Genomic DNA, 14,895 nt, shown 5'->3' with positions numbered 1-14,895 from the left:
CAAAAGCACCAGGAGAAGGTAAAGCCGGAATGGAGGAGGGGCAGTTTTGGCCATTTCAGTCCTGATCCCAGTCCCCCAAGACACTGGCCCCACTGGGGTTTTCAGTGTTGAATTAGTTTGCTGCTGAAGAGAGAGAATCTGCGGTAAATGGGGCAGAGCTGCCCTGGCCTCATCCTCTGCCAGGGCTGGGGCAGCAGGAGGCCTGCAGGAGGGATGGCTTTGTGCTGGGTAGGTAAGAAATTCACCCAAAATACAGAAGGAGTATGCACTGCTTTCCCAGCCTGAGCAAAGCTTCTCTGGGTTCCTACTGGAGAGGACCTAGGGCTCTCCTGGTCTGTCTCTGGGTGAGGGATGTTCGTGAGGGACCTGCTCTCTTCCCGTTCATCCTGGAGGGATGGAGCTGGGTTTTGCAGCGGGGAACAACATGGCTGAACCACCTTGCTGTGTCCGTGCACACGGTGCACAGCAGGGCTGGCCTCCGGGAGTCAAAGCGTCATGTTTTCCACAGGTGGAGAGGGGGACCGAGAGCAGGAGTCTGGGGAAGGTGAAGTATCCATCCTCACTCCTCTCTGGGGTTGGAGGGACTGTCCCTTTGCCTGTGTAAGGAAGTACCAAATGCCTTTCTGCTCAGCCAGGAGCATCAACGTGTCTCGGGTTTTGGCATACAGATGGATACCTCACTGCATGCCTCTTTGCTGGAGGATGATCCACAGTGCAGCCTGTGCTGCTGGGAGAGAGGGGTAGCTCAGCTCAGTGTGGGTTTTGGGTCAAGGTGTGAAAGCAAATGCCTCTGTGACACTAACGTTGTCTTTCTTTCCTGCTCCTGGGGACCCGCAGGTGAATTGAAGCCAAAGCCCAAGTAAGTGTTGGTGCATTTTCTCTGGTGCAAGGGCTGAACTAGGAGCTGTGCCAGGGCAGAGGTTCCGTGTGATGGGCTTAGCACCATGATCCATAAAGGGCATGGGACAGTGAGGCCTCAAAAACATGAAAGTGGGGTGGGGACTGGGACATGGAGAAAAAAAGGGAAAAAAACAGGCAGATAAACATAGAATATGAAGAGGGCCCTGAGAATGAGGTCTTGAAGCATTTTGTGTGCTCCTTGGAGGAGGCCCAGCTGCCCTGTGGCCCTGCAGCTGGAAAAAAATCTGTGTGCGCCCCAGCCTGGGGTACATAGTCCATGGCACAGCCAGGATCTTGCTTCTCTAGTATGCTCCTGGCCATGGCTGGCATGAGGCAGGCATTTGCATGAGTGCCAGCATTCCTGGGACAGAAGCACCTGCCTGAAGGAGCGGGGCCGTGAACCATTGGACCTCTGGGATGCTGCAGTCTGGGAGGCAGATCTGCCCTCAGCTGTGATCTCTTCATCCCTTTGTGTCTTTATGTGTATCTAAGCATCTCCTGCCCTCCCTGAAGCCCACAGAGGATGAGAGGATGGTTTCTAGCTCCCTGTGCCAGATCACACTGGAGCACACAGTTCCTCTGTGCTCTTTTGGGTGAGCAGTGGGGTGGCTGCCAGCCCCAGGGTGCCTGGAAAAGGTCGTGGCCAAGTTGCCTGCAGAGTTATTCCAGCCATGTGGGTGCCTTGGAGTGCTTCCCGGGAGTGCCAGAGATCTTCCTCTGAGGCTGTCCAGCTGGCAACCTCCAGCAAGCAGCATTACACTTCCCCGTCCTCAAAATGTGCTCACTCTGCATCCCTGGGGACTGTGAGGCTCAGAGAGGAGGGCTGGGTAGGTCAGTGCATGGATAAAAGGCACTGTCCTGTCCCAGCTATCCGCTGCAGGCTCACCATCCTCCTGCTCACCTTCGATTGCAGGGTCTTCATGCCAAACCTGGTGCCTCCCAAAATCCCAGATGGCGAGAGACTGGATTTTGATGTGAGTAGTGCACCCAAAGTCAGCCCCCATGAGGTGCTCCCCTCGCATTGCTCCTCCACACCGTGCCCAGCAGCCCTGCAGCTCCTGGAGGGCTTCACTCCTGTGAGTGTAGCCATCGCTGCTGTTTCTGTCTGGTGCAGGACATCCACCGCAAGCGCATGGAGAAGGACCTGAATGAACTGCAGGCTCTCATCGAAGCCCACTTTGAGAGCAGGAAGAAGGAGGAAGAGGAGCTCATCTCCCTCAAGGACAGGATTGTATGTCTGCAGCCCTCCCACTCTATCGCTGTTGCCACTTTCTCCCCTGTGGGCAAACAGCCACGATCCTTTCCCCACGGTCTCGACCGCAAGACCAGAGACATCCCATGTCCCTGCAAGACAGAGCCTGAGATTTGAGCCAGATTTTGTACCCCGGTGCCCGGGAAGCCCCTAGTCTGGCTGCTGCAATGCCTAATGGAGATGCACCTTCCCCTGTGGGCTCTGGTCCATGTGCTCTCCTGGGAGACATGGGAGCAGCAGATCTGTCCCTGGGGTTCTCAGGGCTTTTGAGGTCAGGGACAGAGAGAATGCAGATTCCCTGGGGTGTCCCTGTCAACGTCCTCTCCTCCTGCAGGAACAGCGGCGAGCGGAGAGGGCAGAGCAGCAGCGGATTCGCAGTGAGAGGGAGAAGGAGCGCCAAGCCCGCATGGCCGTGAGTCTCCCTCCGGGGCTGGGGGGCTTGGGCTGGTCTTGGCTAGCACAAGCCCATCCATGGAGCACATTGGAGCACGAGCTGTGTGTTGCATGCAAGCCGGTCCATGAGGTCTCTGTCCATCCACTCCTGACCCTCTTCTGACCTGGCAGGAAGAAAGAGCTCGCAAAGAGGAAGAGGAGGCCCGGAAGAAGGCTGAGGAGGAAGCACGGAAGAAGAAAGCTTTCTCCAACATGCTGCACTTTGGAGGCTACATGCAGAAGGTGTGAACTTACCCCAGGTGGTTGCAATGAAGCCACCGGTGCTCCTGGGAAGGGCTCAACCATGGGCTGGCCCCACAGCACCATGCACATTCTCAGTGCTCGTAGGCCGTGGTTTCTACAAGCAGAAGAAGACAGGCCACCATGGTTGGGTCACAACAGTGGTCAGAGGGTCAAAGTGAGCTGAGAGCTCTGCTTTGCACATGCTGGCCGGGGGGGGTGTGTGTGTGTGTGTCCAGCCTTGCCTCAGGGACAGGGATGGGGATGTGGGGGGTGTCTTGTCCACTATTGCCAAAATTTTCTTGAGGACCTCATGTTCTTCTGGAGTCCCAAAAGCAGAGGGTGTTGGGGGCAGAGCTGGGGATAGGGGTAGAGCAAAAGCTGGGCAGATTTCCTTCCCTCCGACGGACTGATGGTTTCCTCAGTCAGAGAAAAAGGGTGGGAAGAAGCAAACAGAGCGGGAAAAGAAGAAGAAGATCCTCAGCGAACGGCGGAAGCCTCTGAACATCGACCACCTCAACGAAGACAAGCTGAGGTGAGCACGGGCTGCAGGAGGGATGTCCAGGACAGGGGCTCTGCTTTGGGTCCCACCTCCTGGCGCAGGATCCTGGGCCGGGGTGGGCTGCCTGAGGCTTGCAGCCCAGACAAGAGGGTTGATGGCACAGCTGGGAGATGGGCTGTGACACCCCACCAGGAACATGGGCTCATGGCTCTGCCGGGCCACCACTGCCAGGCTGCTGCTGACAGCGCCGGCCATCAGAGGGAGCCACGCTCACATGCGTGGGACATACGTGTCCCCGTGTGTCCCAACCTCCCATCCATGCGTTCGGGCCCCATGTGGGATTGGCCAACGCATCCCCTGCGGGGCACAGAGGCTGCAGAGACCTGTCCTGGGGGAGCAGGCGAGACGGTGGCATCAATGCCCTGCAGTGAGCTCCCTGTGAGCCACATCTTTTTTCTGCACTGACACCAGCCGGCTCTTCCACAGGGACAAGGCCAAGGAGCTATGGCAAACCATCCATGATCTGGAGGCTGAGAAATTTGACCTGCAGGAAAAGTTCAAGCGGCAGAAATACGAGGTGAGCCATGAGATCCTCCATGAGCTTGCTCACCCTCTGTGTGCCTGGCTGCTCCTTCTGCTCCCCATTTGGGAGGTGAGGTGGGTTGTCTGACTGACGATGCTGTCGCAGGAAAGCTGGCTGCATCAGAAAAGGACTGTGCCCCCCTTGTGCATGGGGTGACAAACATCCAAGAGGCTCTGCACCACTGAAAGCAAAGCCACATCTGCCTCCCTTTTGGAGATGAGCCAGGATCAAACCAACCCTCCCAGCTGTTGTTGGCCACCCTGGCAAGGCTGAGCACACATGCTATGAAATGCAGCTGCTGAAAGGGTTTGTGTGGTGGCCCTGTGACCTCCCAGCTCCTGGGGATGTGTGCTTTGCACCGCAACAGGCTTCCCGCTGTGCTGCACATCACAGCCCCGTGCAAGAACCACTGGGGAAGAGAGAGCAGTGATGCACCTTTGCCCCAACCCTCATCCCCCGCTGGGCATGGGCCATGCTGCCAGGCCTCACCATCCACCTGCGTTTCTCTTGCAGATCAATGTCCTCCGAAACCGCGTTAGTGACCACCAGAAAGTGTAAGTTCCCGGGCAGGCTGAGCATCCTTCCTCGATGCCGCCTGTCCTTCCAGCTCCCTGCTCCCCTGGCCCCAGTTCCCTCCCTGTGTGTATCCTCACTCTCTTGCACCCTCGCAGAGCCACCTCCTGTCCTTCCCACTCCTGCCCCTGGTCCCACTGGTACCCGGTGTTCATGGCCCTGCAGGTCTGGCCCAGGGACCTCAGTCCATGCTGCTCTGCTCCCATTGACAGACCCCCATTGCCTCCCACCTCCACCAGCTTCCCCCTGCCCCAGAGGCACTGGCTAGGGATGGACCCCAGGGAGAACCCACATCTGCACATTGAGCTTTGCGTCCTGCAGGGTCCTGCCAGCCTCCAGCCATCCCCATCCCTGCAGTGGCTCTGCCCAGCATCTCAGGGAAGGTGCTGGAGATCCCAGTTTGTGTAGGACGGGAAATCCCAGGGGCTGTGGGAGCTGTGCAGCCCCACAAGGACAGGAGACCCTGTCCCCATGCCCATGTTCCCTGCACAGGACTGGGGGACCCTTCATAGGAGGGTGGAGGTGGGTGTTTAATCCCCACCCTTGGGAGCACCTTGCTGCTCTTGCATCCCTGTCCTACCCTGCCATCTCGCGTGAGAGGTGCTCAGCCTGCCCCGTGTGGCAGTCAGCAGCATCCCCCACCTGCTTACACCAAATCTCTCTTCTCTTCTGCCCCAACATGGCCTGTTACTGCAGCAAAGGGTGAGTACAAGTGTCTCCCGAGTGCCGTGTGTCTCCCCCTGCATGTGTGCTGCATGGACACTGGGGCTGATGTCAGGCTGGCGGTAGGGCTGAGGGAGGAGGCAATGCCAAGAATTGGCAGCCAAAGCTGGGCTGGTGACTCTGAGGATGACATGCCAGAAATGCCCTTCACTGTCCATGCAAGCCTCCTTGTCTCTGCTGTCCCATGGCCAGAGCAGTGCCTGTTCCCCTGATGCTGGTTAAGGAGAGTGATGTGGTGGGTCCTGGCTAACAGCTTCACAGCTTCTGGTTCCTGGGAGAAGGATCCTGCAGCCGTCTTTATCCCTCCACAGCTGGAGATCCAACTCATCAGTTCTTCTCTGAAGGATCCTTGGGAGGGAGGAACATGGGAAAGGAATTGGAGCTCCTTAGAAACACTTGGCAAAATGCATGAGCTTGTTCCCATAGAGTCCCAAATCACACAGACTGACTCAGGTCTACTGGCCTGACTCAGGTCACTAACTGACCGTGGTTTTCTGCTTCCCTTCCAGGTCAAAGGCTGCCCGTGGGAAGACCATGGTGGGCGGCCGGTGGAAATAGATGACTCAGAAGGCAAAGGAGGCTCAGCCACAGAGAGGTGTATTGCCTTTTGGCCGACCAGCTGGCTTCCCCACGTCGTGGAGCCTGCACCGCGCGCCCACCTGCCCTCCCACTGCACAGAGCTTGCAAAGACCTTGCTGCAGGCACAGCACTGTCTGGGTGGGCAGATGCTTTGTGAGGTGCCGTTTCCCAGCTCCGCACCTCCAGTTGATGTTGTGTCTGTAAATAAAGAGAACGGTGAGGGGGTGCGGGTGTTGTCTCCATCCTGAAGCTCTGAGCCCAGAGGAAACAGGCACAGGACAGTCCCAGCAGAGCTCGACTGAGCAAGCACAGTTGCACACCTGCTCCCTGGGGTGCAAGAGGATGCAGCAACCATCCAGGACCTCCTGAATAACATGTCCCCTTGCCTCACAGCATGTCACACCTGCAGTCCTTGGGAGGTTTTGTAACAGACCTCAGTGGTCTGACCTGCTTTTCCTGCTGCAGTTTGGGGCAATCCTAGTTATGGCCACTTTAGTTCCTGCTTTTGCTGTACCAGAGCCCCCCTCGCTCCTCTCTGTGTCAGAGTTGGCCCTGTGGGACAGCACGGATGGGGCACTGCTTCCAAGCCTCTTGGTCCACGGATTAGTCACAAACCCTGCTTCCAGACCATTTTCATTCCTATTTCCACCTCTTCCTAAAGGGCTCAGACCAACTATGTTTGCCTCCTCTGTGTGTTTCTGACAGCATGCAACGAAGACTTGAGATGAGTCAGTGTGGAGAGACCATTTATCCGTCCTTTCAGGGGTGCAGATCTCTTTCATCTAGCTGTAGGCATCTCTGTAGCATGCTCCCACATGCAATGCCCATGGGGGCACATTGGCTGCATAATCCCGAGTGTTCCTGGTGCATGGATCTGTTCTGTCAGCCAGCAGAAGACACCAGGCTTGCATGACCATTTCCTAGGGCAAGCTGTCCCTTGCTGTTGTTCAACAGCATCCAGGCTGTGAGGGTTTTTCCAGAGCAGTGGGGAAGGGCTGGGAGATGCACAGGATGGTGGATCATCAAGGGCTTCTTGTCCCTTGGCAAGACATTTTGTCTCCTTTCTTGTTGGGGCTGCCTGTCCTCCCCATCCCAGGCCCTGGGATGCCTATTGGATGACGACTTATTTTGCCTACTTCAACATGTGCCATCAGGTTTTGGGGAGCAAGGCTCTGGAAAGCCTCAGTTTCAGTGAGGCAGCAAGTGGAGGGCAACCAGCCCCCTATCATCCACCTCCTCAAAAACGAGGTGTGGAGGAATGAACCTGATCCCTTATTGGGACAAAAGGGGAGAGCTAGGGAGCGTGGCAGTGTTGGGACATGAAATACCTGGAGGGTGGCTGAGTGAAGGTCCAGCAAGTGACATTTCCACCCTGCCTGATGCATGGCCCCGAGAGAGAGGAGCGCTCGGGGCAGAAAGGTATGTCTGGCTTGGAAAAAAAATATCCCCTTTTCCCAGGCTCTGAAGGTCCACCCTCAAAACCTTTCTGGCAGGCAAAGGCACAGCCCTGCCAGTGCTGGTGCCTGGTGCCACGGAGAGGTGCTGCAGCCGTTCTGCCCGTCCCCTGGGGCTGGCAGCGCCCAGGGTGGGGGTACAGAGGCACTCCCTGCTTCCCACAGCACTGCCTGTCTCAGCAGTGCGCTGGCCCCCTGCCAGCCTGGGTCTGTGCGCGCCGGGGCCGAAACCTGCGTGCTCCCTCCCCGCCCAGCACCTCCCTCCCTGCACCCTGTGCTCGGTGGCACAGCCCCGCCAGAACAGCTGAGTCAGCACCCAGCCCAGCCACGACTCTCCCCTGCTCCCTCTCCACCGGTGTCTGTGGCTTTCCACGGTGAGTGAGCTGCTGCCATGCTCGGGCATGGCAGAGCGTGGTGCAGGATGCAGAAATCCTCTGGGACATGGCAGAGTGCTCTGGGGTATTCTTCGGGGTCTTACAGGGTGCTGGCATCATCCCAAGTGTTGCATGGGCTGCGTGACGATTGCAACGGTGCAGTATGTTGTGTCAAAGTTTGCTGGAGCGCGCTGCAGGGTGCTCTATGCTGGTGAGCAGCTCTGATGTGCAGGAGTGCTGTTCCCATCCTGCCAAGCACAGCACATGTTTTGCAAGTGGTTGAGTCTTGGGTTAGCGCAGTGGGCCAGGGACTGGCCACACTCCTGTGCACTGCAGAGTGATGGACCCCTGGCAGCAGCTTTTGGAGGGTCGTGCAGGGTGCTAACAGCCCTGCAGTGCCATGTCGTTGTGGAGATTTGCAGTGTACTAGTGTCCTGCAGCACTGCTGTGTGGTCTCAATGTCCCCATGGGCAGCAGGACCTCTGGATGCCAGATCAAAGCACCAGCATCCTCTGGAGCATGGTATGAGGGGTAGAGAGCTCTGCCCTTCCCTATCAAGGCATCCCTTCTTTTTCCCAGGAGCTATGAGGTGTAGCATCCTCTAGCATGTTGCAGAGGAACAGCGTCTTCTGCCATAGCGTGCAAACATCCTCCATGCTGTGGTCCTTTGAGGAGCAGTCTCTTGTGCAGCACCACTCTGGAGCAGAGCACGTGAAACCAGTGTCCGCCCAGGCACAGTTCTGGTCTCTCAGCCAAAGCACCAGCCAGGGATCAGGTTGTGTCCCACACAGTCTGTGCAGTGCAGGATGCCAGGATCATTTTGGTTCCTCTACGGAGACGTTGGCAGGTGCTCCAGCGAGGCGTGCGTGCTGGTGGGTGCAATGCAGGGCTCATGTCCTACAGCATGGTGTGGCACAGAAGGCCTCTGCCCTCCCCAAAGTGGTGCCAATGTCCTGGCCAGCGTTCAAAGCTCCAGAGGCTGCTGCCAGCCCAGGCTACAAAGACTCCTCCTTCGGCATTCAGCACGAGTGTCCCGACACTACTGCATGAGCCCAGACCCCTGAAGACCTGTGCCCAGGTCTCACAAGCACGTGCACCTCATGGTCTGTCGATGCAAACCCATGCCAAGGTGCTCCCCAGGGTACCAGTGTCCCCACGCGGTGGAATGGATGCAAAAGAGGATGCATTTGTTACCCAGAAGGTGCTGGTAAAATGCTGAGCTGATGTTTTGGGCTGTGATTGTGCTAAACCAGAGCTGTGTGTAAGGCACACTCAAAACCCAGGACTGCTCCCAGAGTCAAAGCCAAGCTGAAATACAGATATTGTAGAGCCTGGTCTTGCCACTACCACTACAGATAGAAACAGCCTGCTCGTATCTTTGATCAGGTCACATTAGACAGGCATGCTCTGGACAGCACAGGAGATTCTGCGACTGCTGTCCTGGGGCCACCTGGCCAATGCACATCCCAAGGAGCACACGCATGTGCCCAGGCTACCAGCATTATGGTCTATGATGTAGCTGCAGTGGTCCACGAGGACCTGTGGGACAACGGAGCAGCAGCTCTTGAAGCTGAAATGCTGCCAGGGCCCAGTGTGTCTCACCAGATGGGGATGTGGAGCCCCTCGTTGGCTCCATCAGTTGGGGCACATGGTGAAAGATCCCCTTGCCCCCACCTTGGAGATGTTGGAGCATTGCTTCCCTCCATCAGGCACAACACTAAGCTTGTGGTGGCCCCATGGGCTATGGAGTGCGAGCAAGAGCAGCACATGGAGGAGAGACAGGCAGGGCCAGTGGAAGGGGTGTTGGGGTGTGTGTCAGGAGGGCAGAGCATGCCCAGGGCGCTGAACAAGCACAGTGGGTGTGGGCTGCTCTGCACCTCCTGCTTTGCTCCCTGGGTGAGCCAGTGCCCATGCTCCCCGGTGCAGGATGGGGGACTTGAGTCCTCTGGGGCTGGGGAGGGGGTGCCAGCACCAGCAGGATAACACACACACCAACTCCTGTGCCGACAGTGGATCCTGGCTGGCACACAGAGTCCCCACTGCCCAGGCACAGCCCAGTGTGGGGTATATTTTTCCAGTGATGTCCCGGGCGTTCAAGAGTGGCCCAGCTCTGTAGAGCATGGAGCAGATGGTATTGGATGTCATTGCTGTGGTGAGTGGGCATTGCCCATCCTTCAGAGCATGGTGTGGGGTTCACTGCTTTCACCATCCATGAACCTTCGACTCTGGAGTACAGGATGGCCACGTCACACTGATCCATGGTGCCACTGTCCCCAGAAGTACCGGGGTGCCCAGCCTTGAGTTCAAGCCAAGGCCAAATGCCAACAAAAAACCTGCAGAAAATGAAGTAGTACAACCTCTGATTTTTGCAAGTCAGGTCTAACAACAGGCTGTATTATAAGAGAGAGAAAAAAGATGTAAATGTTAAATTTTGAAACACCTTCCAGACCTGGAGTTCTCATCTTGAAAGTCCCAAGCCATATGTTGCTGTGAGATGGCACTCCTCAGCACACTCCCCTGCAGGGCAGGTCCATTTGTTCGTGCAAGCATCTGACGTTTGCAAGTTTTTTATGATTATTTTTAAATGCCTTATAAAACTTTAAGTTTCATTCAATATCTTAGCCCTCTAAATCACTGCTTATAGTAGCTAATTCATAGGTATCAATTAATCATCTTTAATTGGTTAAAGTCAACCGTGGTTTATGCTGATTCCACAGATGTGTTAAATCGTCAATGAAGTCTTTAACGCACTGCAAGCACAGTTCAGCATCTACGCAATGACCCATGTCCGTGAGGCAAGTCCTGCTGACAAAGCAGGCAACAATGCTCTGGGATGGAAAGGAAGAGGCTTTAGCTGTTGTATGGAAGCAGCATTTTATTGGCACTTAGTGGAAGGAAAATAAGCTTCCTGGTGATGCCTGAATCATTGCTTTTGCGTGTGCTCTCATGCCCAGGTTTCAGCTGAAGTCCAAGGTGTAAACTATGCTCTTCTTCGGTGCAGGGCAGCAACCACTGGCAGGAGCACTGAGATGCTGAGACCTAACAGGAGCAGGGATCAGCCCTTTGACCAGCAATGGATCCATAAACTTCATGACTGGTAAAGGTGGTGCTGCACCGTATGCCCTGACCTGGAGTGGTGCTGAGCACCAAAGCCGTTGTGACGGTTTGCAGGAGCAGCAATCCCTGCAGAGGATGACTCTGGCAGTCATGGGCAGTGCCCAGGTCAGGGGACAGCACAGATATCAGGGACGAGGGGAGAACTGGAGGGACTTGGTCCCGCTCCTGCACCTCGCCGTCAGCCTCAGCTGCACAGATCCTGACCCATCTCCCCTCCAAAAGAGCACATGGAGACCAAACTCACCCTTGCTTAGCTGGTGCACAAAGCTCTGCAGCAAACAGCAAGCTGTGAGACAAAAGCCAAAGCCTTTAGCAGTGTTTCCCATGGTACCATCTCTGCGTAAACCCCTAGAAGGCGGGTCTCAGAGGGTTTGCAGCTTTGAGGCTGGGTATATTCAGAACATTCCTGTCTCTGCTACTCTCCTGCTGACGCCATCCTGCTCCCCGCAGAGGAAGGGGGCTGTGTGCTCCCTTGCATACAAACGCACACGCAGAGTCCCAGACGTGTGTGCACATGCACACACAGGCAGGCACAGTCACAGGTACTTGCATGCACACGCACACACAGAGCTTGCTGTGCCGGATCCTGCAACACACCTCCAGAGGAAGGTGAAACAGCAGTGATGGGCAGAGGTGGACTGTGCTCATGGCATCCCCGAGGCAGTCCTAGTGTATGGGCTGTCCCAGGACGTGGGTGCCCAACAGCAGGGGATGCATTTTAGGGTATCATTCATTTATAGCGGGCTGAGTCAGCGCTCTGGCAGAGGAAACAGAGGGCTCGGCAGCTGTGCTGGCAGCGGGGAGCGGGACCAGAGGAGTCTGAGTGCACTGGATGAGCCTCATCAGAGAAGCAGCTAGGGTGGTCTGAAGGGGATGTGGATGCAATGCTGAGTTTTAGTTTTATTCTCTCAGATGGCAGCACTCAGGTCCTAAGTCTGTTGATGGACAAGGACCCGGTCATGAGCACGTTTAATGAGGGACGTGATTTTGTTCACAAAACACTGTCACCTTTGCCAAGAGCAAGGTCCTGCAACCTGTACTCTCACCCCATAAACCCAGCACACGGTATGTGCCCTGTTCCAGATAAGCTCCGCTTGGGCCTGTTGGAAATTGAAAGAGATGGAAATGCCTGCTGAATGTGAACTTGCAGGCATTGCCTTCAGACCTGGCATGACCAGTGCCTGGGAAAATCCTCATTACACAGCAATTCTCTTTGTATGTCTTCCTGCGTGAAATAAAGATGCAAGAAGCTGGTCTGCTGCGGATTATTCAAGTGCACCGCCAGACCCAGAAGTGCCTGTGGGTGCCTGACCCCTACCCCGAGATGCCACCACGCCTGCCTCATCCCTGCCTGCTGTTTGCTACCAGCCCTTGTGCTGCAGCTGCTGGGGTTCATGCTGATGAAGCCTGATGCTGCTGAGCACCTCAGCACCTGCACAAAGAAGATGGGGTTTTTGCCCAGCTTGCCTCCGAGGCTGAGCCTTAAACAAAAGACACAGCGGAGGAGAGAAGAGCAGCAGAGGAAGGCAGTACATCCATTATCTAATAGCTCAGAGGTTACAACGCTTGCTGGTGAGGTGGAAGATTCAAGTTCCTGTCTCCTCGGTTTGATATGAGTATGGCTTTGAGCTCTGGTTTTTAATCCCACCTGAGCTGCAGCATTCAGTACTCTCTTTATACGACACTGGTTTATAATTCCAGCGCTACACACTACAACTGATGTGTTAGATTGTGGCGCAGTGCAATATTGAAATTACTGTATTGATGGTGCTCTCCTGGTTTCAGAAGCGTTGTAAGCCACTCGTACCTTTTATCTCCACCTGTAAACACAGTTTTGCCTTCGCAGAGTAATAAATCTAACTTTGATACCATGACAAAGACCGAACACTTTGATCCAGGGAAACACTTTGATCTTTCACTGTGAACCAGATGCTGTTGATTAGCTGTAAAAATAGAGCAATTATTGTAATTTTTCAGGTGGTGTTGCAGTGCTATACTATGACCTGTCAGTGTATTAGCTGTGTGCTATGCCACACCTTAAAATAAAATAGAATATGAAATTCAGCTAGGTTCTGTATTTCTCAAATTCTGCTGATTTTTTGGACCAACATCTTTTGGAAAGGGAACATTTGGCTTTGAGAGGTTTTTCACCTCAGAGTGTTTGTCCAGGCCAGTGTTTCAAACACTTTGAAATAATTACAAGCAGAATCATCCTGGCAAAGACTAAGAAGCATTTCTGGGTGCTGGAAGAGGTGCCCAAGGGCCCTTGGGCTGAGCATCTTATGGATCTCCCCATCACCCTCCTCACTGCCCAGAGCACGTCCTCCATGGCTGCCAAGTTGGGTTGGCTGTACCAAGGGCTCCATGATGGAGCAGCCACAGCGTGGAGGAGATCTTGGCATTGCTGGGCTCCAGATGCCTCCGTAGGATCCCTGGAAACCATCGGCTCTAGCCAGGGCTCAACTTGCAGCTCCTCCAGCAGCACGGAGTAAATCAGGCACCATAGGTCCAGGTTCATCCCAGCTCACCACAATGCTTAGCAGACGTATTCATGGGCTGATTTCAGTTCCAGGTCTCTCTCGGCAGTGGGCAGAGGTAATTATCTCCAGAGGGTGATTCAATGTTATGATGTGACCTGGCAGGGCAAAGCCAGGGGGTCCTGGCTGGAAGGAGCACACTGTGGCAGGATGGGAACCAGCTCGTGGTTATTTGCTCGATGAGGCAATTAGTCCCGTAAGTTCCTGAGCCCTGTGATTAACTGCAGCCATCCAAACATCATCATTGCGAAAGAAGAGTAGCTAAAGGATTCTGGAAATTGTTGGCATTTCTTGGCGGCTGCAGAAAAATCCCAATTGCAGCTCGCAGGCCCTTGGGCTAAGGGCAGGACAACCTGCCGGCATGCAAACCGATAAACAACTCAGAAGGAAGGGCTTCTTTTTTGGGAAGAAGGAAAAATGATGCAAAAGTCCCCAAAACTTCTGCCCACGAACCAGGTGAGGAACCAAGGGGGAGCAATCGCTGTCTGCTACAAGCCCCAGCCATGGTACATGGGTACAGCATAAATAGCAATTGTGAACATTTCACAGAGATATGGGCTCTCATGGGCACAAAACTCCTCCATGGACTTTTTGCAGACCCCAGTGTCCTGAGAGGGAGATTTTGGAAATCTGTCCCTGTGCTCTGTGGAAAAGCATTTGGCCCATAACACCTGCCTCACTGATGTGAGGGTTACAGCTACAGAAAGGTTTCTTTAAGGCTCCTGAATCCTTTGGTGGAAGTTGCAGTTTTGATTCGGGCTTTCTAATGCCTTAAACAAAACAGAAGGGCAGCAAGTGCTTCATCCTAGGGTCCTCAGCAGCCTGCACGCTGGGTCGGATGGATGCCTACACTACAGCAGGGAGGTTGTACATTGATATTCCAGCATCCCTGGGATTGAGGTGTTGTGAGATGGGGGCTGGCATCCCTGAAGTGTGTCCTGGGATTTGGTGTCTCCCTTGGAAAGGCACCTACCCTTTAGCAAGCCCCACAGTTGCACTTCCTCTCCAGCAGTCCCCCACAATCTTTGAGCTGAAATTTGCTGAGGATCTGGGTGAAACTGCGTTTAATTTGGTCCGTCATTTAGAGGTTCTGCCTCAGAGGCAGACCAGGGATGTTTCCTGGTGGAAATATACGCAGCTAGGTAGGAGTTTCCAAGACAAAATTCTTGGCCTGAAATGTCTAAATTCTTTTGTAGGGCTGGGTCTCCAAGTTCATTTACCCATAGAAAAAAATGACGTTCTCATCTCTATTTTACTCAAGTAAATGTGACCCACATTCCCCAAAAGCCAAGGACCTGCAAGAGAGGTCACATTCTTGCGGCAGCTTAATAATTTGCCCAAAGCAAGGAATAAGAGCTGGGACTTCAGCACAGCTCCTTAAGCTGGAGACACAGCTCCAAGGCCAGGTTGAGACCACCCAAGGTTACGTTAAGGAAAGCTAATTCTCCACTAACAGACCCTGGTACGGTATGTTCTTTCTGAATTAATGGTCTTGGGAAAAGGCTGTTTGCAAATGAGGTCTTCCCAAGCAGAGCGGGGAGCCTCGTTTTGTGGAGGTCTGCAGAGGCACTGTTAGCTCAGCAGTTTCAACTCGCGCCGAGTGCACATGCAAATTAAAAGGAAGAAACC

General features: G+C 54.7%; 1 protein-coding gene across 2 annotated transcripts in view; it reads left to right on the top strand.

Annotated features, from left to right (window-relative positions):
- TNNT2 (troponin T type 2 (cardiac)) overlaps positions 1–6,007 on the top strand; it is an 11,727-nt gene extending 5,720 nt beyond the window's left edge. The window contains exons 6-16 of one of the 2 annotated variants that reach the window (XM_009320353.1): positions 509–544; positions 838–859; positions 1,814–1,874; positions 2,015–2,131; positions 2,487–2,564; positions 2,717–2,827; positions 3,250–3,359; positions 3,813–3,903; positions 4,423–4,463; positions 5,179–5,184; positions 5,715–6,007. In XM_009320353.1, the coding sequence (XP_009318628.1) occupies positions 509–544; positions 838–859; positions 1,814–1,874; positions 2,015–2,131; positions 2,487–2,564; positions 2,717–2,827; positions 3,250–3,359; positions 3,813–3,903; positions 4,423–4,463; positions 5,179–5,184; positions 5,715–5,763 (722 nt within the window). In that variant the 3' untranslated portion in view covers positions 5,764–6,007. The remainder of the gene's footprint in view (positions 1–508; positions 545–837; positions 860–1,813; positions 1,875–2,014; positions 2,132–2,486; positions 2,565–2,716; positions 2,828–3,249; positions 3,360–3,812; positions 3,904–4,422; positions 4,464–5,178; positions 5,185–5,714) is intronic. The other variant, XM_009320354.1, reaches the window with a different exon arrangement.
- Positions 6,008–14,895: the final 8,888 nt, after the last annotated feature.

Source organism: Pygoscelis adeliae, unplaced genomic scaffold, assembly GCF_000699105.1.
Source record: "Pygoscelis adeliae isolate BGI_AS28 unplaced genomic scaffold, ASM69910v1 Scaffold343, whole genome shotgun sequence".
Taxonomy (NCBI): domain Eukaryota; kingdom Metazoa; phylum Chordata; class Aves; order Sphenisciformes; family Spheniscidae; genus Pygoscelis; species Pygoscelis adeliae.
Note: the sequence above shows the minus strand (reverse complement) of the source record. Positions and strands in the feature narration are given on the sequence as shown.